Genomic DNA, 24,487 nt, shown 5'->3' with positions numbered 1-24,487 from the left:
TAACCATATTTGAAAAAATTCAACCACACATATTCTTCCCAATCCAACCACAATCCAACCATGAGAAAATGATAAGGAAGTGTTTTCTTATTTATAAGGGAATGGGAATGTTCAAGTTCTCTTACAACAAAATAATGTCATTTCAAATAAAAACCCCTAATCTGCATCATACAAATTGGTACAGCAACTATAATTATATATTATTGTTGCATATTATATATATTTGGTTGTGTTGATATTATTTTCAATTATTGATGCTTTGATATTATTGCTGCAATACACCTTGATATATAAGGTTGCATTGATATATAAGCCAATTATAATAATCTATGTTGGCGTTGATATTATTGTTGATGAACGTGATATTGATGTTGCTTATGAGTTGTTTGGCGTTTAATATGGTCAATGTGAATGGCTCGTTGGATGTAAAATGAGTTATGGTCCACGACAATAAAATATATGGCATTGATAATGGCGTGGATTATAATAATCATGTGTTGATTGCAGTGGATATGTATATCATTCCCATATTATTGGCGATTATATATGATATGTTGGATATATGGTGTTGCATTTGTCATAATAGCAGGCATTTGGCGTCCAATTTATTCAAAAACCCCTTTGAAAGGAATTTTTCAAGAGGCATCAGTTGCAGGGTTTCAGAGGAGAAAGATGGTGTTTGCTGGCCCTCCCGCTAAATCCACAAGAATCATAAAATACTCGAAGTCGTACGTGTTGAAGCTTCATTTATTGAACAAGTACATCACAATATACACTCCCACTGCTACGATCATGTCATTTGTCTACTCACAGGAGAAGGTCCTCTGCGCATCAATGGAGTCCACTCGGGACGCATGCATGGCTGGCAAGATCGATAAAATATTGGGTTAGCATGTACTCTTCAAGGACATCCTCGCAGTCTCATTCTTCATGAAGAGAGAACATAAATACCATGGGAAGGTTAAGGTCGTAATTGATGGCTTGCGAGATTTCGGTATTCAACTCATCTGAATAAGAAGGAATGAAATCTCAAATCTCTGTGTTTCTCATTCGCCATTTTTTAAAACGTTGCCCATGTCCCCTAAATTTGATCATAAAATTAAATATAAAAATAAAAGGAAGGCACCAGCAAAACATGCACGGGAAAGTGTGCATGAAGAAAACGCATTGTCTCTGCGAATATCAGCTCCCTATGGAAATCGGGAGCCATGAATGCCGCCACTCAACCGATTATGCTCAAGATACAGTATAGTCAACCGATGTGTTTTAGTCTGGGATGTTGAACATTGGTTTGAGGACCTCATTGATGTAGTCTGGGTTGAGGTTAGCGGACAAATTTTTTGTGTTTATGCTGGTTGTTTTTTTGATCCTTCGAGATTATTCATTAAATAGAAGCTTTGTTCGAGATATAGGTTGGTTGGGAAGTTAGTGGAATGCTCGCACGCTGAAGAGGAGTTCCACGTCCAGTTGGGATGCTCAGAACAAGCGATTTCTTCTTATATTCAAAAAGTTTGAGGGCAGAAGACATTCTCTTCTTTAATGGCATTATAGTTACTACTGACATGTCGTTTGAACTTTGAATATGTCGCAAGTTCATGCAAATGCTGGCGTATGAGAAAAATATTTCAAAGCCGTACTTTACAGAGGGCAGAGGATGATACATGAAACCTTGATTATTACCTTTTGATGGTCATCCTTGGGTTGCAACCCCTTGCATGATGTATTTTATGTTGGCCCTTACACTTTGCTCACGCATGGAAGATGTTTTGGGCTTGTTAAGGCACTTACTTTCTTATATGGCACGTTGAGCGTACATGTGGAGGCATGAGGAGGTTTCTTGTGGGCTACTCGATTCATTGCGTGGCACAAATATTTATGCTGTGCTTTATATATATGTTGTGAGACCTCTATCAACAATCATCGACAGCAAATGACAACAATCATTGAGGTTTGTCGTAGCAATTATTGGCAGTGTGAATGTTTGGGTTATAATGCAGTTGTGTTAATGTATAATTGCAGATATTATATGGTGGCGCAAAGTATATATATTTGGCAGAGCAATCTATTGGAGTATCTTGGCAGCGTGAACATATTATATATTATTTGCAGTGTGCATTCACTGATTATATGGTGCTAGGTTATACGCTATTATATTTGCAATGCTTTATCGTGATATCTCAGCACCCATTATTCTACAGTGTGATATATATTATATTGATCGGCAACGTTATATTCTGTGGATTGTGGTACAATATATTGTTCAATTATGATGTTATTGGTACGGACTCGTTGTATTTATAATATATATTTATAACTCTAATTATCGTTGGTTTTTCCATCTATCCACTTGTCAAGGTTGTCTTTTCTTGTTCCCTGCTCTTCCCTTGATGCAATACGATTTTCGAGAATAGTTATAGTAGTATGGATGTCGATATATTGTTTGTTTGTTTCAAAAGAAAATAATGAAAGATATATTTTGTTATGCAGTTAGATCACAAAATTAGAAAAAAAAGATATATTAATGACTTGAAAATTAGTATTTTTAAGGGGAATTTTTTTTTACATCACATAAATGAACAATTCTTAGATGATACAAATGACAATACTTTTTTGGTATATATAGGAGTCTAAGGGGTCACAATACAATTAGAGTCTACATAACAATAATAACGTAAGGACACAACAATAACAATAGTGGACTTCTATGGTGCACAAAAATAACAATATGGGGGTTACATGGGCACAATAAATACAATAAGGGAGTTACACTGGTATTATAGGGACCTAACATATCTATTTTCCACAACCACTATATATGTATCTCTATTGGCAGCTCGAAGAGGGATCCTATGTCATCAAGGAATGACATTTGAATTCTGCATTTTTGTTGGGCCAAGGAACTAAAATATACAAAGCATTCCACATTAATATCACGGTGTATTCATTTGTTCACAACATGCATTTTTTTATCTTGAATGAAAACAATATTGCTATCATTTCTCTTAGTTAAGTTTGAGATGCTAGTTTATCATATACTGAGTATGAGACTATTTCTTATGCCGAATGAAGATATCATCATAAACAAGGTTGGTAATGGCATAGGGTTGTTATCATGATGTTGGGATTCATGGGTTATGGGAGTAGATCTCATCAACATGTTATTATTGTGAAAATTTAACTCAAGTTAACCAAGACAAGAAATGATTGGTTATTAACTGAGAGAATGATAGCTACAACAAGATGAAAGCTCTATGAACTCCTTTGATTTTGTATTTTTTTAAAATATTTTTCTATAATGCTCAGCTTCACTCTTGGATGTGCATGTAATGAGGTGGAGGCATTGATAAGAAACAATATTGTGGAGGTTGATCATAAAGTTGTTGCAATGAACCCCCTTGCCATTTATGTCAAAGGGGGAGGTAAGTACATATGAGAAGAGATGATTCTCAGGACGAAAAGGGGAGGAACATATTGTTACCATCAATTCCAAAGGGGGAGAATGTTGGCAATGTTGGCATTGATGTCAAAAGAAGTGTGCCATGATCATGATATGTCATGTTAACGAGGTTTGGGTTGTTAGATGATTAATGAATTTGTCATATTATTTGGGTTGCTTAATGATTAATGAGTTTGTCATATTGTTATAGTCATGAGTTTGTTTTGATGACTTGTTAGGCCTTATGGCAAAGGAGCAGCCAAAAGTGTGGTCACCGTATGTGCCGTTGAGTATGCTTGTAAGGTCTTCCAGCAAAGGAGCAGCAGATAGTTATTGTAATACTTGTTGTTATGATTGATGACAACCAGAGCAGCAAGAGATGAAGGTGATGGCAAAGAAACATCAAAGTAACAGCAACAAGAGAATAGAGATATAACATTGGAGCGTGAATGTTTTTCTTGCATATGTGATAATGAACTCCTTGTATATGTTGACGTTGTATATGCTTACGTTGTTATGTTACTATATTCTTGATCATTATTATGCTTGATGGCAAAGTATATTGCAAGCTATGTTAATCAGACTGTTGAGGTTGTGATTTTAAGTATGCTTGGAGATGTTGATGAGTTGGTGATAGATGTTAGTTTGCTTATGTTGCTATATGCATATGATGGTTGAGTTGAGATGTTGTGATGCAAGGCAAAGGCAAAGACAAAGGAAAATGCATGAAGAATGTTGTTATGCTTGTAATATGGTGATGTGTTATAGTTGTTGATATATTACTAATATATGTTACAAAGGCTATGGTTGCTATGCTTGTTGATCTAATCATTACCTGTGGCTAAAATAATATTTGGTGAAGCATTTACTTTATTCTAATATTCAAAACCCCAAAATATGTGAAACGAATGAGTGGAATGGAAATAGACAAGCCTTTACACTTCATATTCATGTTTGGAATACCAACAACCATCAAAGCTTGTTTATAAAAATGTTTGAGATTGCAAGGCTACATTGTTAGAGAATTGGAGAATGTGAGAGCTAATTGAGGTGTTGTTCATTAGTTACCTGGAACATATATAAAGCATATGTGAAGCAGATTTGAGGAGAAGAAGAAGCAAAGACAAAGATGGAGGTATGCATAGCTATGGATTGGGTAAACTAGCATGTTATTTTTTTGTATGTATCAAGGGATTGTAATCTTCTTTCAAGTTGTAGCTTGATAAATAATAGGTTGGATCCAATTGAGGTAGGAGCCTCTTCTGGGTTGTAGCCTGTAGAAAACTTATGGGAGTTGGAACTTCCTTGCATGTTGTAGCTTGCAAAAAAATTGAGATAGTAACCTCTTGTAGGTTGGAACCTACATAAGATCAAATGTAATAAAGGAGTAGGAGTTTGTATTTCCATCACAACAATAACAAAGTCATGGTTTTCTCCCTTTGTGGGTTTCCACCTATATTTAATGTCCATGGGTTGTTGTTATGTGTTGAGTTGATGTTTTAGTTTAATTGTTACTTCTTGTTCACATATTAAATCTATTGTTCATTAGACTGTGTTAAAATGTTCATTAAAGATTTCAATTAATCAGATAAAAAAAAAAAGAATTTTAATGTCCATGAATATACTAAATTGATTCATGTTGATTTGAGGTAGCATCGGATGTGTTGTAGCAATGAAAATTAGGCTAAAGCACATGTGATCTCCAAGACCCAGAAATGGTTTGGGCAAATTCTAACTGGTTTGGGAGATATTAAAATAATTAATATTTTTAATGGAGTTTCTAAGTCTAAACTTAGGAAAAAAAAAATATTAATGGGTATTACTATAAAACTAGGTTAGAAAGTTCCAAAAGCCATGGATCAAGCTAATCTAATATTAGTTGTTGATTAGAGATTTAATCTCGGTCATTGAAGGACCAACAAGAAAGTATAAGAAGAGACTTGAAGGTTAGTTGGAGAACACACTGAGGGAGACCAGTCAGTTCGATTTCTGGAGCAGGGTTAGCTGATAAATTCGAACTAGCGGTCTAGAGAGCAGCAAGAAGCAGCAAGTACGGAACAGAGAGTCAAGATCAATACCAGGGGAACAACGTAGAGATTGGAGAGGTAGACATAGAGGCTACAGACTGTGCAGTCACTAGAGGGCCTGCGTGGGTGACACAGAGAGGTCTAGCGCTGACGTAGAGAGGCAAGGGTTGACGTAGAGGGTTTGGGAGCTATGCAGATGTCAGCCACGCTTATGCTGAGACTGGGAGAAGTGCTAAAGAATTTTCTCTCTGTTGGGTAAGCCAATTTGGCACCCAGTTGTACTGAAAAATTGCTGAATAATAAAATCCTCCCTTGCTGTACCGTTTTCCCACATTGGGTTTTTTCGGGGACTAATTGTCCAAAATATTTGTGTCAATGTGTTAATTATTGTGCATGTGTTTGTTTCTGTATTATGATGTGATATCTGCAGTAGAATTTATTTTAATGTTCACTGGAGGATATTCATAAATAACTTATCGGGAAATAAGTAGGTGAAATAAATCAGTTGTTGCAGTGATAGAATTTTCATATGGTATCAGAGGAAGTAATCAGGGACAAGAAGGGAAAATCAATTATGGGTCGAGACCATGATGCAGAGGCATCTACGTCAGGAGACTCGCCCAGATTTTCAGAAAATTGCACAAGAGAAAGTGATTTCGATTTCTTTATGTTGGCTGCTAGGCTCGAAGAAGAAGTGGCTTGTGTGACTAGCTCTGCACCATCAGAGGTATGGTATATAGACAATGGGACCTCTTGGCATATGTCGGCCATCGGGGAATGTTTATCAGATTATCGGGAGGAGAAGATGAACTTTCATATCACCATGGGGAACAAGGCAAAATGTACTACAGTAGGGAGGGGTACCATAGTTTTTCAAACAGAAACAGGAGAGTGATTCTGTGCTACCAATGTGCTGCATGTACCAGGATTAGGGATGAACTTACTTTCCATGTCGCAACTTCAAGGCAAAGGCAATGATGTTTTATTCATCAAGGAGAAAGTATACGTCAAACACTCGAGCTGGAAAAAGAAAGTGGAGATCGGGATCAAAAGTAACTGGTTGTACAGACTACAGCTAGAATCACCAATGGCACTAATAGGCAGTCATGGAGACAAGGATTTGAACGAACTATGGCGCAGAAGAATGGGACATTTATGCCATGGGGCTCTGAGAATTCTCAGGAGCACTGTAACATGAGTTCCGGATCTTAGTATAAAACGAGAAGATGTATGCATAGGATGTGCTATAGGAAAGTATGCCAAGGCAGCATTTCCTAGAAGTAAAAACAGGTTTAAGAGTGTACTAGGATTGATACATTCAAATATTTGCGGACCTGTGTCCACTAAAGCTCTTAGTGGTGCCAAATACTTCCTTACCTTCATTGATTACCACTCAAGGAAAACTTGGATTTATTTTCTGAAAATCAAGGACGAGGTTTTCTGTCGATTCAAAGAGTTCAAGGCTCTGGTGGAGAATCTGACTGGGAAGAAAATAAAAGTTGTGCGCTTAGATAATGGTGGAGAGTATATTGATAAGGACTTCACTGATTTTTGCACTAAGGAGGGCATCAAAAGACAATGGACAGCTTCGTAAAATCCAGAGTAGAATGGAGTAGCAGAAAAAAGAACAGGACTATTGTAGAAGCAACTAAGGCCATGATGTATGATCGGGATATGCTAAAATTCCTGTGGGCAGAAGCATGAAACACAATAGTTTATGTTCAGAATAGAACTTCTCATCAGGCATTAGGCAAGATTACTCCAGAGAAAGTCTTCACAGGGAAGACGCCTGAAGTCAGTCATTTTAGGATATTTGGGAGCTTAGCATATTGCCGCATACCTGAGGAAAAAAGGAAGAAGCTGGATCAAACTGCAGAGAAAGGCTATCTAGTGGGATATAGCGAGAATGCTAAGGCATACAGAATCTATCTTCCAGGGAGCAGGAGGGTAGTAGTTCGATGAGATGCGAAGTTCATGGAAGACGGGGCTTTCAGAAAATCTCGAGAAATGTCTTACAAGGAGCAGTCGAAAGAGGAACCGTTGGTCAAACCTCTTCAACCAACGGAAGAAAATAATTCTTCCTCGGGTCAGGAAGAATTACAAGATGAGGAGGAGATAACAGAAGCACCTGCTGGCAGAGGAAGAAAAAGCAGGGAACTTTGTTAGATTCTGCGAGACCCAGAGGACTTCATTAGTGCGCCAAGGAACAATAAGAGGGAGCGAAAATAGGCAGATAAATATCAGGCATTAGCAGCTTAGGATGGGGAGCCTGCCAGTTTTCAGGAAGCACCTCAACATCAAGTTTGACTGGATGCGATGGTAGAGGAGTACAACTCCATAATGGTGAATGATGTCTGGGAGGTAGTGCCAAGGCCTCAAGACAGATCAGTGGTAGGTTCAAGATGGATCTACAATATTAAATACGTTGCAGACAGCAGTGTTGAGAAATACAAAGCCAGGTTTGTGGCTAAGGGGTATGCTCAGAAGGAAGGAATTGACTACAAAGAGACCTTCACCCTAGTAGCCAAGTATACATCTATTAGAACCGTGATATCTCCTGCAGCACAGATGGGGTGGGAGATTCATCAGATGGATGTCAAAATGGCATTTTTGAACGGTGTGATAGAAGAAGAGGTATACATTGAACAACCAGAGGGCTATGAGACACATGAGAAGAAGTCTCATGTATGCAGATTGAAGAAAGCCTTGTAAGGCTACAACAGGCACCTAGAGCATGGTATGTGCAAATTTATGGCTACTTGTTGTTGGAATTTCTAAGTCTAACTGTTAGAAACCCTTCATGTACTTTTCTGATTTATTTCTGTCTACTTGTTCTGATTAATTAACAAGTTATTTACCATGTAAATACTGAAAATAAATACAAGTACATGCTCAACACATTACAGATCATCAACTGAAGGAAACAAAACAAGCACAATGACACCGTTGTTTTTGGACCAATGTCCCTGGAAAAACCCAATGTGGGAAAACCGATGCAATTATCTGAAGGTTTTATTATTATGCAGTTTCTAAACACAATCTGGGCAGTTTCTAAACAGAGAATAATCTCGACAATAGTACCTCTCTACTCGGAAGCATATATTCTGGCTGAAACACTGAATAAACACTCTGACAGCTCCCAACTCCAATATGCCCCATGACAAACCCCAGTGTCAGCCTCTAGGGATTGTGTCAGCCCTTTCTGGCCCAGCATCAGCCCAATAGCCCCTGCGTCAACCTCTGGAGGCATTGCGTCAGCCTCTCGAGCCTCAATGTCACCCATGTTGGCTCTCTGAGGTACTGCACAGCTCCTGGTTGTCTCTGCGTGGGCCCTAGATGGCTCTACGTGGCCTCTGGCTGGCTCTGCGTCCCTCTCTCCCAGCTTCTGCGCTGATTCTCTCGGTACCCTCTCTGCCTCTCTACTTCTGTATTCACTATCCCTCAGCTGCAACTCTGATCACTCTTTCAACTTCCTCAACAAACCCTACCCCGGAAAATCGAAAACTTGATCAACTCGGTATGTTCTCCAAGTGACCCTCAAGCCTCCTTTTATACTTTTCTCATTGACAATTCAATGGCTGAGATTAAGTCGCTAATCAATGGCTAATATTAACTCTGGCTTGATCCATGACTTTTGGACCCTTCTAACAAATTTTTATATTAATTCACATTAATATTTTATTTTCCCTAAGTTTAGATTTAGGGACTCCATTAAAAATGTTAATTATTTTAATATCTCTCAAACTGTTTAGAATCTGCCCAAACCATTTCTGGGTATTGGAGATCTCATGTGCCTTAACATCTCCACCAAGTTTCGAGGCTAGAACACATTTGATGCTACCTCAAATCAACACTTGCATAAAATGGGATTTATCAAGAGTAACACAGATCCAAATCTCTACTATCTGGTTGTAGAGAATAAGCCTCTAATCCTAGTATTATATGTGGATGATCTCTTCCTGACAGGATCATTCAGGCTCATAGGGGACTATAAGAATAATCTAGCCACGGAGTTCGACATGAAGGATTTGGGACGAATGCAATATTTCCTAGGGTTGGAAGTTTTGCAGCAAAAGGGGGAGATCTTCCTTGGGCAAGGGAGATATACTACAGAAATCCTGAAGAGATTCAAGATGGAGGACTGTAGACCCATGATAACCAACTGGAAGAATATTGATGCATCAGAAGACAAAGATGTTGATCCCACCTTATACAGGCAATTCATAAGGTCCCTGATGTATCTAGTCAATATCAGTCCAGACTTTTGCTATGCTGTCAACACCCTCAGTTAGTTCATGGTGGAGCCGAAGAGGGCACACTAGGAAGCAACCAAACATGTTCTTAGGTATTTACAGGGAACAGTCGGTTATGGACTCTTGTACACCAGGGGTAAGGATATCATATTGAGTGGGTTTACTGATGCAGATTGAGTAGGAAGTTCAATGGATCATAAAAGTACCTCTAGGTACTGTTTCAACATTGGATCAGGAATGACCTCCTCGTGCAGTAGGAAACAGAAATCCATGGCTCTGAGCTCAGCTGAGGCAGAATATATGGCCACAAGCACTACTTTGTGTGAGGCCATATGGCTTAGAAAACTACTTGTGAACCTATTCATAAGAAAGATGGAGGCGACCAGGATCATGTGTGATAATCAGAGTTGCATCAAGCTCTCTAAGAATCCAGTGTTTCACGATCGGTCAAAGAATATTGATATCCGGTGTCACTTTGTCAGATACTGTGTCCAACGAGTAGTTGTACAGTTGAGCTACACTCTTACATGAGAACAGGTGGTTGAAATCCTTACCAAAGCCCTTGGAAAAACCAAGTTTGATTATTTCAGGGAGAAGATAGGGATGATAAAGAATCCATTTCAGTAGCAGAAATGGGTATGATGTTGCAGTGCAGTCGAAGTCAGTAGTAGCACGATGCAACATGATGGGAAGGAGTTTGCAGTGCAGATGAAATGTTGGGAAGAAGGACCTGCAATAGCATGGATGCAGAGGGAGTTGCGATGCAGATGCAGTGTTGGGAAGATGGACCAGCAGCAGCACGGATGCAGAGGGAGTTGCAGTACAGATGTAGCAGTGGCAGTGATAGAGCCATGGGCAACAATATAGGATGTAACAGTGGAGAGGATGTTGGGCAGGGAGGCTTAGCATCAGCACAGGTACCAATGTCATACGATCAGAGTAATGCTCAGTGTGGAGTATTACTAGAGCACAACCCTCGCTAAGAGGGAGTGTTGATTTGAGGTAGCATCAGATGTGCTCTAGCCATGAAAATTGGTGGAGAGGCTAAAGCACATGAAATCTCCAAGACCCAGAAATGGTTTGGGCAGATTCTATCCAGTTTGGGAGATATTAAAATAATTATTTTTAATGGAGTTCCTAAGTCTAAACTTAGGAAAAATAAAATATTAATGGGTATTAATATAAAACTGGGTTAGAAGGTTCCAAAAGTCATGGATCAAACCAGATCTAATCCTAGTCGTTGATTAGAGATTTAATCTCAGTCGTTGAAGGACCAATAGGAAAAACATAAGAAGAGACTTAGGGGTCAATTGGAGAACACATTGAGGGAGACCAATCAGTTCGATTTCTGGAGCGGGGTTAGCTGAGAAATTCGAACTAGCGGTCTGGAGAGCAACAGGAGGCAGCAAGTACGGAACAAAGAGTCGAGATTAGCACCAGGGGTACAGCACAGAGGTTGGAGAGGTAGACGCAAAGGCTGCAGACTACGCAGTGATTAGAGGGATGCGTGGATGACGCAGAGAGGTCCAGTGCTGACACAGAGAGGCAGGGGCTGACGCAAAGGGTCTGGGAGTTATGCAGAGGTCATCCAGGCTGACGCTGAGACTGGAGGAAGTGCTGAAGAATTTTCTCTATGTTGGGTAAGCCAGTTTGGCACCCAGTTGTACTGAAAAATTGTTGAATAATAAAATCCTCCCTTGCTACACCAGTTTTCCCAGATTAGGTTTTTCCGGGGACTGATTCTCCAAAATATTTGTGTCAATGTGTTAATTCTTGTGCATGTGTTTGTTTCTATATTATGATGTGATATCTGCAGCAGAATTTATTTTAATGTTTACTAAAGGATATTCATAAATAACTTATCGAGAAATAAGTAGGTAAAATAAATCAGTTGTTGCAATGATAGAATTTTCACAATTCACCTCCCCACCCTCTCAATTTAGTCAAGTTTTCATCATATTGTTAATGTTATGCCCCATAGAAGCCAACTATTATTATTTTTATGCCCTTACATTTTTATTGTTATGTAGGCCCTAATTAAGTTGTGACCTCTTAAACTCCTATATATACCAAGAAGTTTTTGTCATTTGAATCATCCAAGAATCGTTCATTTATGTGATATAAAAGGAGGTTGCCCCCTCTAAGAGGCTTATTTTCAAGTTGTTGATCTATCTTTTCTTCTGTTTTTTGATCTAGTTGCATAACATTCCAAGAGGCAACAACGGACTGATTATGATCAACAATAGAACAAGTTGGAATATGAGCATGAGTTAAAATCCAAATTCTCCTATCGTAATATGGAAAAATGTTTGGCCTGGATGATATTTTATACAATTTAGTTTTCTTAATTATTTCATTGTTTGAAGAAGTTTCACCATCTGAGTTCTCTTACTCTACCCGCTCTTTTTCTTCAAAGAACTTCAAAATATCTTTCGGCAAAAGTTTACCTGCGTCCTAAGTTTTAAAAGTCATATATGAGATGAGGGACGCATTTAAGTTGGAATCTCCAGTTCCTAGGGCTTCTGCTGCTTTCATTTTCATTTAATTTCTTGGAATACAAGTCTAGATGCTTGTCTTCCCTAAACCATTTTTATAACCTGTACCAAAGCATAAAAAAGTAATAAGAAAATGAATTTACAAAGAAAAATGGTCAATTTAAATCCGATAAATCAAAACAAGCTTAATACTAACCAACAAAATTCAAATTTGATAAGAATTAACTATTCTTTTTCTAGAAAATCAAGAGTTTGCAAAAAACCCAAATTATTGCATTTAACACTTCTCAAAAGAAGCAATGGTGAATCTATCGAAAACCTTACGAAGTTAAAAATTGTATAATGCACATATTGGTTCATTAATGCTTATTAAAATTGATATGAAAGTTAATCGTTTATCAGCTCACGAAACGAGGATGTACTCGGGTGATTGCGAGGTTGGGGAATTTTATGTTAATTCAATGCTTTAATGGATACCCATTAGTTGACTACTAGACTTCAGATTTTGTTTAAAGAAAACGATTATAAAGAAAAATTGTGCAAAAAAACAAAGAAATGGCTCGCCTAGTCGGAAGGTCAGGTGGTTGGGATGTTGGGGAATCAAGATAATATGAAATCATGACTCTCGGGATCAAAAGGTCGGGAAGTCAGGAGTAATAAAAGCTTTTAACAAAATTCAGACCTCCAACCTCCTAATATAAGTGTTTTTTTAAATTATTTTAAAAATGAATCTGTTTTTTCAAACAATTTATTTAATAAAAACAAAAACTCGTAAATTTTGAAGGGTCCTTATTTTATTCAAAAAAAATGGGGGGTTGTTGTAGATCTGACAACAGAAATAAACAAACAAACAAACAAACAAATTTCAAACAACAAAAAGACAAACTAGCCAAAAATTGTTTTGCTAGATTCTGACCAAAAACTCCAAAACGTATAATAATTAGACATCACCTAATTTAAGTCATATGTTTCATAGAAAACACCCCTTTTATGGGATTAAAATTGTTTGGGCACACTGGCAATGTTTTTACCAAAATTTTGAGTTCAACTAAATTATTATGCACCCACTAACCACCTAACAACTCTAAGCCAACCATGGAAACCTTCCTTTCACACAGAAATAGCTCTCCAACTGCTCATTCACTATTAATTGATGAGCATCTAGCCTTGTTTGTACCCGTCCTCACAACCCATACCCTTACATTGTAACCAGTGTTAATCATATTTTTAATTTTAATTGATAAGCATCTAGCATTGTTTGTACCAGTCCTCGCAACCCATACCCTTACATTGTAACCAATATTAATCATTTTTTTTATTTTTCTTTCACTTCTATTTGGTTGCACCTATATGTTTTTGTGTTATATTTTAAAAAACATTATTTGGTAAGATCTCACAACCTTGGTGGGATGATGCAACCTAACCTTAAACAAATAAAACCTTTTTGACAATGGATTGCATTCATAGTCTTTCCTTCTTTCCCAACTTTAGTGTCAGATATTTGTGCATGTTGTTTGATTCCTTTTTATTTTAGTTGCAATCAGTTTAGGTGAATCACAATATTTATTTTCATATTTTCATTTCATATTACAATAGGCACATAAAATAAACTCTCAAATAGCAGCTTTAAATACAACTTTATATAAATATGCATTTAAATAGAATGTGTTTTGATTGGAATTTTCTACATTATGTAATGGGTTTCTTGTACATGTCCAATGATCATACATGAGTCAAGTATACATAATATATCCCGGCCGTGGAGTCTGAGAAAATCATATGGTAAGTAATCTAGGTTCTTATGAGGGACTAGAGTGGTATTGGCCTTGAATTAAAACTCCAAAGGCCTCTCTCAATGTATCACATATTTCACTTAGTACCTTGTTCTCTTTTCATGTCATTTGTAGCTATTTACCAAAGCGAAGTCAATCATCTCACATTTTAAAGGCATAGACTCAAATCTCAAATAATATCTTAGAGCACCCACCACCTCCTCAATAAACATAACTTTTGAATCTCAATTTCATCTTTTGGTTAAGGATCTATGTCCATGTACAAGAAGCTTTGAGTTTCCAACTCCATGTGTTGAGTCAAACCTAAACCATGAGAATTGTGAAGTCATGCCCCTTGGAGTCACTTAGCATGCTCACTCCCCCCTCTAAGATTTGATCGATGCATCACCATTTCCTTATCCATTTGATCCGTATCTTCCTACTCTCTTCCATTGATAAGATTTCTTGAACAGCTCTCCCTGGTCACTCTGCTACTCAACCCCTGCAAAGGAGTCATTTGTTCTCCATGTACTAATTTCCCAATTGTTTGATTCCTCTCCACTTGAGGCCTCGTGTATCAAATGGTTCTCTAAATGAGCTCCATCTCATGGTCCTAAGTAAATTTGCAGTAATGTCAACTATCCTGCCACAAGGTCAATCTAGGTAGATCCTCAAATACCTACTACATATGACAGTCATGTAAGTAATTGTCTAGCATATAGAACAAGTACTCAAGACTCCCTAGAGACGATTAGTATTAGTACTGTTTGTTTCGTTCTTGCTATGAGAACCGTTATGTTCAATTTCCAGTGGCATTCTCATGGGTAAAGGTACTAGAGATTTGACTACCAAACAAACCATGCACAAAGTTGGCAAACATTATAATCTGTCTCTGCATGTAAACAAGTATCTGACTTGCATCATTAAACTATCATCTCCGTGCCTTGGGTAAAACACAAAGCAAATATTTCAGCCAACATTTGTGTCGAATCTCAGCTCTTATTTTGGTGATTTCTGTCCTCAGTCGAATGAATTTATATTTTTCTAGAGCACTGTTAACTCTTTAAGTGAACATAGAGTTATTGGTGAGAAATCCAACCAATAACCTGTCAAGCAAAAAAGACTCACCGTGTTGAATAGCTTGACTGTTAACCCAATTCAGGCCCAACCACAGCTATCCAATATCAAAACATTTGGTGCTCATCAAAGATCATAATTCAAATTAAAAAGATGCAATATGTATGTTTTGAGTAACAACAACGCCAAAGCAGGCATAAAACAGTATTGTTTTCATTGGCAGAGCATTGAGATTAATGAACGTAAATTATTATCACTAGCTACCACAAAGATATATAATTAATGAATGGTGAGCTCCAAGAAGAAATCCATTGAATGCATGGTGAAGAGAAACCATTACTAAACCTATGATAGAGTCAGTTTGGCTAGATGAATTACCTTGTATGTGCGTATTCTTTTGGACTAACATAGACCGTAGTAGACGCCACTAGAATAATATTGGGTCTTGACCCTTCGTGAACCGACTAACTTTATGTTACAGTCATCCTCGTTAGATATATTTCCCTACAATGAGTATATTCTGTGCTTTTCAGGGTGTTAGATATATTTCCCTACAATGAGTATATTCTGTGCTTTTCAGGGTGTACTCATATTCTGTGAATAGAGGTAGATCCTCATAGATCCCACCATACGCACGGGACAAAATCAACCTTCAACTTAATGTACCATTCCTGGTTACTTAGAAGTGCAGAACAGTGATAATATTCAGAATTTTAGATCTCTCCACAGAGAGTAGCACCATGCTTAAATTAGTATCTTCAACTATAAAAAGCTGCATTAAAGTCCATATTTCCAATATCGCAACCCGCTCAAAGAAACCACCAGTAGAAAAGCATATACTGACTATAACAATTGTCATATAAAGTAGACATTGGTGTCTGTCTTCAGAGTGTTCTCAAACTTTATGGATGTGAGAATTCATGACAGTTGATTTTTTTATTAAATATTTTGCGAAAGCTTAAAATTTTCAAACTAATAAACAGCGGTAAATGCAAACCTGGCAGTCAAATTTGTGAGCATGTTCCTCTTCTATGGTATAAATTCAATCAGTAATTGCTACGAAAGACGAATAATAATCAAATCTTACAGGGAACTCATTGTTCAGTCCCTTACAAACAAAAGATTAAGCCAAACAATCCCCAAGTAATCACCAAATCCCAGCAGGAAAATCTTGAAGACAATACCTAATAACTAGTGTTGCAAATTGATTCCACAAACTGCCAGTAAAAACCTGAAACACAGACAACCCTACAAACTGAAAATTTCCATGGTGTTTCATGACTGGAAAAACAGATGCTGGAAAGAAATTCTTGAAGGTGTTTAGGTGTTCATTGCTCCAAGATAAGCATTGTAGACTCTGGAAATTGAACTGGAAATTATAGCATGAAATTAAAATGTCACAATTAAGCAAGAAATAATCATGGGCATCAGACATGGCCACAGTAAAATATAATAAAACAGCACTTAATCATTTAATGGAATTTCAGGCATTCTCCACTTTCGTCAGCAAAGACTGAATGCCAAACACAACAAAAAGAATTCCACCGCCCAATGAAACCTGTTCTCCAAATAGCAAACAAGAAAGTATTCAGTATAATCTGATATACTAGTTAACATTTCAGGAATTCTCCATTTTTGACAGCAAACGCTGAATACCAAATGCACCAAAACAATTCTACCAGAGTGGAACTGACATAGCAAAAAAGAAAACAAGAAAATAATCAGTACAATATGAAATACATCTTAGACAGCAGAAAATGGATCCAGCATGAACAACTTACCATTCTTTCAGATATCCGAGATGCCAAACTCTTGCCTCCTAACACAGCGGCAATTGTACAGAGAGTTTGCCCTCTACAATGAAGAAACGCACCATTATTTCCAAAATAGTTTAATGACAGAAACGTCCTACGAATAATAGTTTATTGTTGATATGTGTCAAATAGTACTATTACACAAGCATTAGATCGTTGACTGATGAATATTTGTAAAGACTAATCTTGTATATCTAACGAAACAATCTAGCTATATGAATCTATTGAAGGTCCATATTATTAATAATTTCATAGACAGAAAAAGTATCTTTCATGGCCAATATATCCTTGAAGGAACATACAAAAAGGCTCCGAGAACTACGCCAACTGGATTCTCATCTGCAGCCAGTCCTATTATAGCAATCTGCAAAAGTTGTCAAACTATAATGCAGTACTACCTCCAAATAGAAGAAAATGTGCATTGATGCCATATAATTCATTCAAATTTTTCCTTAAGAAACCCATTTTCATGAGAACCATTTAATACCTGACTCTTATCACCCCATTCTCCAAAAAATGTCAATGAGAATACCTGCAAATGTGGGATGAAGAACATAAAAAAACACAAAAGAATAAATTATCTTCAGATACCAGAAATAATCTTGTTGAAAGGTCAAAGTTTACACTGTTTAGTTTGGCCTTTATTTAAAGGAGATTGCTTGCCTCTAGAAGAATGGGTGAGAAAAGCTGAGAAAGGAACGGTCTCTTCTGTTTTTTCATATTGTCATTCACCTACCAACATTAATAAATGTTAGCTATAAACAGACAAACATGTATATTGAAAGCCAAAAGTACTCGACGCTCCAACTCCTTGCTCACACCATGCATACATGAAAGAAACAGCTTAACAACACATATTTATAATAAGCTCAAAATGTAAACCAAAGCTACAATAACAATTTCTCAATCAACAAACATAGGAATGGAATAAAATCACATTCAATGTTCCTCAATTCAAAAAAGGGCTTCTGCAGTTACTCCCATACCTTAGGTGCCTTTGCTGTTGCCTTAGCGGAACTTCCATTATCTTTCAAGTCAACAGACTGCACCCATTCACCCAATGAATATTCCAGTCTTCCACGCAATTTTTTAAAATTCCCACAGTTGCATTGTGCATGAATTGAAAATATAATAGTTGTCTAATAATCACCCACTGGCTAACTGAAAGCCATGTAACTTAGTTATAAATATGTTAAATCTGTAACTAACCAGCTTAGCTTCCACCTCAGCCAACTCTTCTGACTCTCTGCAGGAAAAAAATTGTCACATGTAAACTCTATGGGGCATAGAACAGCAAAAATAATATCAAAAATTTCACCAGATTTGACAAGACAATTTGAGAGTAAGACAAGAAATAGGTGTAGGACAAGTGCACCCTTCCTCCGTGAGCCCTTCCCATAATGACCACAATCCAAATGCAAAGAACAAGACTGTCGTAATAAGATGAGTCCACTTCCGAGATAGCTGCACCGTTTTAATAAAGAAGTGTTACATATTCAGTTAAGAGTTTGAATCAAAATAGCATCTCAAGAAAGGGATATATTAACCCAAGATGTGGGGATAAGGGGAAAAGGTGATCGAACTGAGGGAGGAAAATATCCCCCCACATTCAGAGTATGCCACAGGGGTCAGGGAACATGAAAAGTTAAAAATTATAGAACATAAATATCAGAAACAATAAGCACACATTTCCTATGTAATGATCAAAGAATAACCCATATAAATAAGCAAACATCAAACTCAACATTTACTACACTGAACAAGTCATTGATTTTTTAGTTAGCAGTGAAAATTAAAATACAACGATACATTAATGTCCACTCACAAAGATTCCATATTATCTATAGGAAATACAACGACATGCCGAATCACAAATACATTATAGCCCTACAGAACAATGACAACTAAAAGCCTGAATTCGAAAGAAACACCGACAAATATAAGTCACCATCCATTATTGAATATCATTGCCATTTATCCTAAATGAACCTACTTATCGAGAAGCCTCTGAAGTGCAAACATCATTGTCACTTCTCTGGTAGGGTTGGCCTACGTCTTCAGAATCCTCTGAAATCTGGAAATGCCAAGCAGAACTTGAAAATTCTGGTGTGACACTAAATAAACACACTTTGACGTTCAGATCTGTTGACAGTCACTAACAATGCTTCTATCTGTTTTCCAAGTAAATTATTGATGGAAAAATACTCTGTTCTTTTTCAACTCCCTATAGACCAAAACATACTTGATGCTGGAGGACATTGAAAATTTTGGCAATGTTACTCTACCATGGGCATAGCAGAGTGTAACAAACTACATTAACTGATACATGGATTTGCAGATTAAGGTGTAAACACATTGAAAAGAAAAAGCTCATTTGCTTTGTGATACCCAATGTGTAACAAGATTTCTCTGTTCATAGTAAATTTGTGCACAAAAGATCAATCCTGGGAGAACGTTTGTGAGTGAGTGGTGATATGTGTACAGTTAAGACAATAATGCAAATGCCCACACAAGAATATTTTGAGCTGTTTGATGTGAATTTTGGATTCATCCCACTACTTGTTTACTCACCTTCTTGCAGCAGTTTTAGCAGGTACAGCAAAGTTCTGGAATTTGTTGATTTGTGGTAGCATCGAATGTGCTCTAGCCATGAAAATTGGTGGAGAGGCTAAGGCATATAAGATCTCCAAGGCCCAAAAATTGTTTGGGGAAATTCCACCCGGATGAAGAGATATTAAAATAATTAATATTTTTAATGGGGTTCCTAAGTCTAAACTTAGGAAAATTAAAATATTAATGTGTATTAATATAATATGGGTGAGAATGTTCTAAATAACGAGGATCAAGCCAAATCTAATCTTATCCGTTGATTAGGGACTTAATCTCGTCCCTTGAATCTTCAACAGGAAAAGTATAAGAGGAGGCTTGAGGGTCAGTTGGAGATACACCAAGTTCAAGAATTCGATTTTCTGGGGTAGGGTTTGCTGAGAAATCAAGTTAGTGATCTGTTGCAGCGAGGGGCAATTCAGCAGAAGAACGAGAATACATATCAAAGAGGCAGAGAAAGTGTCAAAGAGACAACATAGAGCCTAAGAAGGCTGACACAAAGGCTGAGGAGGCCAACGCAGAAGACGCAGAGGCAGCAGAGGCTAGCAAAGCTAACGTTGCGCTGAAGAGGCAGCGTTGAGGAACTTTCGTGGGGCAGACTGGGAGCTGAGAGGTAGACGCAGAGCAGAAGAGGGTGACGCAGTCCCTAGAGGGTGACGCAGTTCCAGAGAGAAGCTTGGAGCAGCTTTCGTTGTCCAGCTAAGGAACTGTCAAAGTTGTTGTGGGATCAATCATCCAGTTGCTGATCAACCAGAATATCTGTCTCCGAGGAGAGGTACTTCTGCCAAGGAAATTCTCTGAAGGGTGATCCATTTCTGGCACCCTAGTTGTATTCAAAAAACTGCATAATAATAAAACCCTCATATCTGCTGCACCGGTTTTCCCGCATTGGATTTTTCCGGGGACGATTGTCCAAAAATAATGGTGTCCCTTGTGTGATTGTCTCAGTTATTTCAGTTGTTGATCTATATATGTGTTAAGCCCAATGTTTTAAAAACCGGAACTGGTGACTAGACCAGTCCACCTAATGAACCGGGTTTCGAACTGGAACCGGTTGAACCGGGACTGGTCAGGTCTAAACGAACCGGTTTAAAAAAATACATTAAATAATTAATTTTTAATGAAAAAAACTATTTTTAAGATTTAAAACCATGATTCCAAGCCAATAGAAACAAAATATGCAAGGTTTGCTCATCTATATACCATGTAAAGGTGAATATATCAAAATGGCATTGAGTGCAATACATATCCGCAACAAAATACATAATCAATGAGGCTCTAAATGGCCTCTAGAGTCCGAAAACAATGCTCTAAGCTATGGGGTCACTGAACTACTACAAGTCTACATATCAGTGATCAACAACATGATCACTCCTCATCATGATCAAACTCATCACCACTACTAAACAAGAGATCATCAACATGAGTTACATCAATAATATGCCTCCGAGTTTGAGGACTCCTAAAACTCCTCTACAACTTTAGTAGTAGTAGCAAAAATAGACATCAAAACTACAAATCACTAATCAACATGGTCACTCATGAAACTCATCATTGATTCAACGCTACTAGAAATACATAAACATCATCAACAAGAGATACATGAACATCATCTAGCTCAAAGTCTTCAGACTTGGATTGCTCAACCTTATAACATGATAGAAATTGAAAAGGTTTAACATGCCTAACCAATGATTTTGGTTTGAGTGAAGGGTTCATCTCCTCAACCTTATAATGTGGTAGAAAAAGATTAGCATGCCTAACCAATTGTTTTCCTTTGAGTGAAGGGTGCATTCTTGTTAAGGCCATGGTAGAGGAGTTCAACAATCAGTACCACCAACATCAACAAAGTTCAACAATCAATGCCACCACGATCAAGGTTCTTAAAGGGCTTCATGCTCTTGATCAAATGCCAATCTCATACCCTCACGCATGATAGAATCAAATGGAAACATTGCAAACCCCCAAACCATGAAATCCTGAAAACCATTAAGTCTGCTGAATTTTGAGTGAAATCTAAAATTCTAGTTTCTCCATATGAAATCCAATGAGGTCGAAACCACTCTCAAACATCCTGAGTCATTTCATAGTAATGTTAAAAATTTAAGTAAAAGGATGAAAATGAAAATTAAAGGAAATGTCACTTTTACTTCAAGAACTTAACATTACCATTAATTGCCAACATTGTTAGGGTTGAGATGTGTCAGGAAAATGAGAGGGTAGGCATGTTTTTCTTGGAGGGACTATTTTTGGAGGAAAACAACCCCAAATTTCCCTCAAACCAGCTTCAAAACTCACAAAAATGCATTTTGTGGGGGTTATAGTTGCCCTGGCAATAAACCGGTTGGTTTGACAACAAACTGGCTGATTAGGACCGGTTAGGGAAAAAAAAGGGCGAAATGAGGAGGTAAACGGGTTTTTAAGTCGGTTTGACCTGGTAGGCTTGTTAACCGACCGGTTTGACCTGTTACTGGTTTAGACCGGCCAGTTTTTAAAACATTGGTTAAGGCTACATTTGTGTTTATTTCAATATTTATATCTATAAATAACTTGTTAATAGAAAGAACAAGTAGGAGATAATAAACTAGATAATGTAGTAGGGATTTTTGATGAGTCAGATTTAGAAATTTCAACATGGTATCAGAGCGTTGCAGATCACAGGAGGACTGAAGACACCAGCAGAAATCTGAAATTTGCAGCAGTAGTAGTTGTCCTGAGAGATAGCGATGTTTGAGAGCAGAAGTAGCTCTGGAAGAAGTGACGCAAAGTTTGCATCAGCATTTCGAGCTAGGAGGAGGGTCAGCGCAAAGGCAAAGAGGGGTAGATCAGACCTACACAATGCCCAGTCATCTTTCTCAGCCAGGAAGGATCGACGCTGTGGCCAGGAGGAGCAGATTCAGCCTTTGCCAGGATTGTGCAGAGCCTGAAGGGCTCAATTTCTTTAGTTGTCGGGGCTTGGGGAGCTATGGGCAGATTGTGATTTGAGGAGCTAGTGGGACGTTGTTTCTGTCTGAGCAAAACAATGTCTAAGGAGACAGAACTAAGGTAGAGGGAGTCATTACCTCGGCAGATTTCTAGCCAAGGAATCCAAATTCGAGTTGCAGATGCAAGGAGGATTGGAGAGGAGCAGTTCAACAGTTGGCCAGAGGATTTCCAAAAGGGAAATCAAGACTTAGAGGGAGATTTCCAGAAGGGGAGTCGAGACTTAAAGGGAGTCTAGAAGAGGAGTTAAAATGGCAGTGAAAGGACTAAGGGATCAGGACAGGTTGGACGGGGCTTCCATCTTTGTCATTTGGAAGGTCAGGATCTTGGCAGTGCTGAATAGACATCACATCAAGGACTTTGCCTTGAAAACCGTGGCTATCCCAGTTGACCCAACTGAGAACGAGAAGTATGAGGATGCAATGGCAAGGGCGAAGTGCATGATCCTAGACGGGGTCAAAGATCATGTCATACCACATATTGCTAAGAAGAACACAGCAAAGGAGATGTCGGACACCTTGACCACCTTATACCAGGGCTTCCGTGCAACGGAAGATGCTATTGGAGAATCAGCTGCAGTCATATCAGATGCAGAAGGGAGAGCAGATAGATCCATTCCTTCTCAGGTTGCAAGAGATTCGCAACTAGCTTATTTCTGTGGGGTCTACACCGGATCCAGAATTTATGGTCAGGACTGCCCTAAATGCAGTCTCCGAGGAGTGGGAGACATTTGTCCAAAGTATTTTGGGCAGGGCTACTCTTCCCGGTTGGGAGGAGATGTGGGCAGCTCTTCGCCAGGAAGAGATCAGGAGGATGACCAAGGCGGGGAGTAGTGGCAAGGGAGGTCGAATCAAGAAAGAGGAGGAGGAGGATGCGGCTCTAGCATCTGCGGGACAGCAAGGGAAGAGGAAGAAGAAAGACATCTCCAAGGTTAAGTGCTTCCATTGTGGGGAACTGGGACATTATGCATCCCAGTGTCCCAGGAAGAAAAACAAGAGAACGGCTTTTGATTCAAAGGCAGCTCCAGCGAAGGTAGAGAAAGAGGTCGAGACTGATGACGATTGTGCCATGAGTGCTCATGTGCCTCTAGAGAAGAGATGGGGTGATGTTGAGTTGTAGTCAGGAGGACTACATACTAGGGGCAGGATCCTTGAGGTACCTATACCTTTTATCACATCCGGCTACGGGAGCCCTTAATGATAGTAGCATGATGACAGGTGTCAGGTGGAGCAAAGTATGGTGGAGCGATAAGGCAATGCTAGAGTGCAAAAGTCTATAGCAGCGCAGTGGAGGTTTTAGCAGTGCAAGAGGCACAGAGGTGTTTTCAGCAACGCAGTGGCAGCAGAGGTAGCTTCAGCATCACGATGCTTCCAGACTGACCAAGATGTCAGTATTTGGGTGAAGTCAGTTACTTACTTCTCAGTAACTAAGTCAGAAAAAGAAGGCACATTTATTACAGAGTTAGTAGCAGATTGACTTCTCTTCATAATTAGTAATTGGTTGACAAATTTTATAGCCAGTTTCATCATCAAACAATAGTTGGAAATGTGAGTTCTGGTGGAGAATTTCCCTAGCCAACTTTATGACCATCCTGTGCCTTGCATAGTGGCTGATTTGGATCACCTTCTGTGGGCTCTTCTTCACTATTTATGCAAATTCCCTGTATCAAATATTTAAGCCCATCACTGGAAGACAAATTGTTGTATTTTTTGCACATTTGATATCGCAAAACCAAGGATTGTTATTACCAGCAAACTTGATACATTATTAAAGGGTCACATCACCAGTAAAGACCTTTTCCGGCATGTGGCAAACAAGATTTGAAGAGCTGATAATTGCAGCAGAAATAGATCCAACTCCTTATTACCTTTTTATGCATCGCTCAGGTCTAAACTGTGTGTTTGATGGAAGGGGTTTGTCCAGCAAGTCTAGAGAATAGTCAAAGCATAGCATAGAGAACATGTTAATTTTAGGTATGTTCTATGCTTAGAGCAATTTATTTCAATTTTCACAGTTAGCTCAAT

The 24,487-nt window shown here is 38.3% G+C and overlaps 1 protein-coding gene across 1 annotated transcript in view; it reads right to left on the bottom strand.

The window, feature by feature from the left end:
* Window positions 1-16,236: 16,236 nt before the first annotated feature.
* Window positions 16,237-24,487, bottom strand: part of LOC149240764 (GDT1-like protein 5) — a 49,122-nt gene continuing 40,871 nt past the window's right edge. Inside the window, exons 5-12 of the mRNA XM_089373813.1 lie at window positions 18,250-18,338; window positions 18,084-18,120; window positions 17,861-17,917; window positions 17,538-17,606; window positions 17,362-17,406; window positions 17,177-17,238; window positions 16,842-16,914; window positions 16,237-16,618 (exon numbers count right to left, since the gene is read on the bottom strand). Coding sequence (XP_089229939.1) covers window positions 16,544-16,618; window positions 16,842-16,914; window positions 17,177-17,238; window positions 17,362-17,406; window positions 17,538-17,606; window positions 17,861-17,917; window positions 18,084-18,120; window positions 18,250-18,338 — 507 coding nt within the window. The 3' untranslated portion in view covers window positions 16,237-16,543. The remainder of the gene's footprint in view (window positions 16,619-16,841; window positions 16,915-17,176; window positions 17,239-17,361; window positions 17,407-17,537; window positions 17,607-17,860; window positions 17,918-18,083; window positions 18,121-18,249; window positions 18,339-24,487) is intronic.

The sequence above is a fragment of the Pinus tabuliformis genome, chromosome 8 (assembly GCF_031772625.1).
Source record: "Pinus tabuliformis cultivar Carrire ecotype Pingquan chromosome 8, CPIR1, whole genome shotgun sequence".
Lineage (NCBI taxonomy): Eukaryota > Viridiplantae > Streptophyta > Pinopsida > Pinales > Pinaceae > Pinus > Pinus tabuliformis.
Note: the sequence above shows the minus strand (reverse complement) of the source record. Positions and strands in the feature narration are given on the sequence as shown.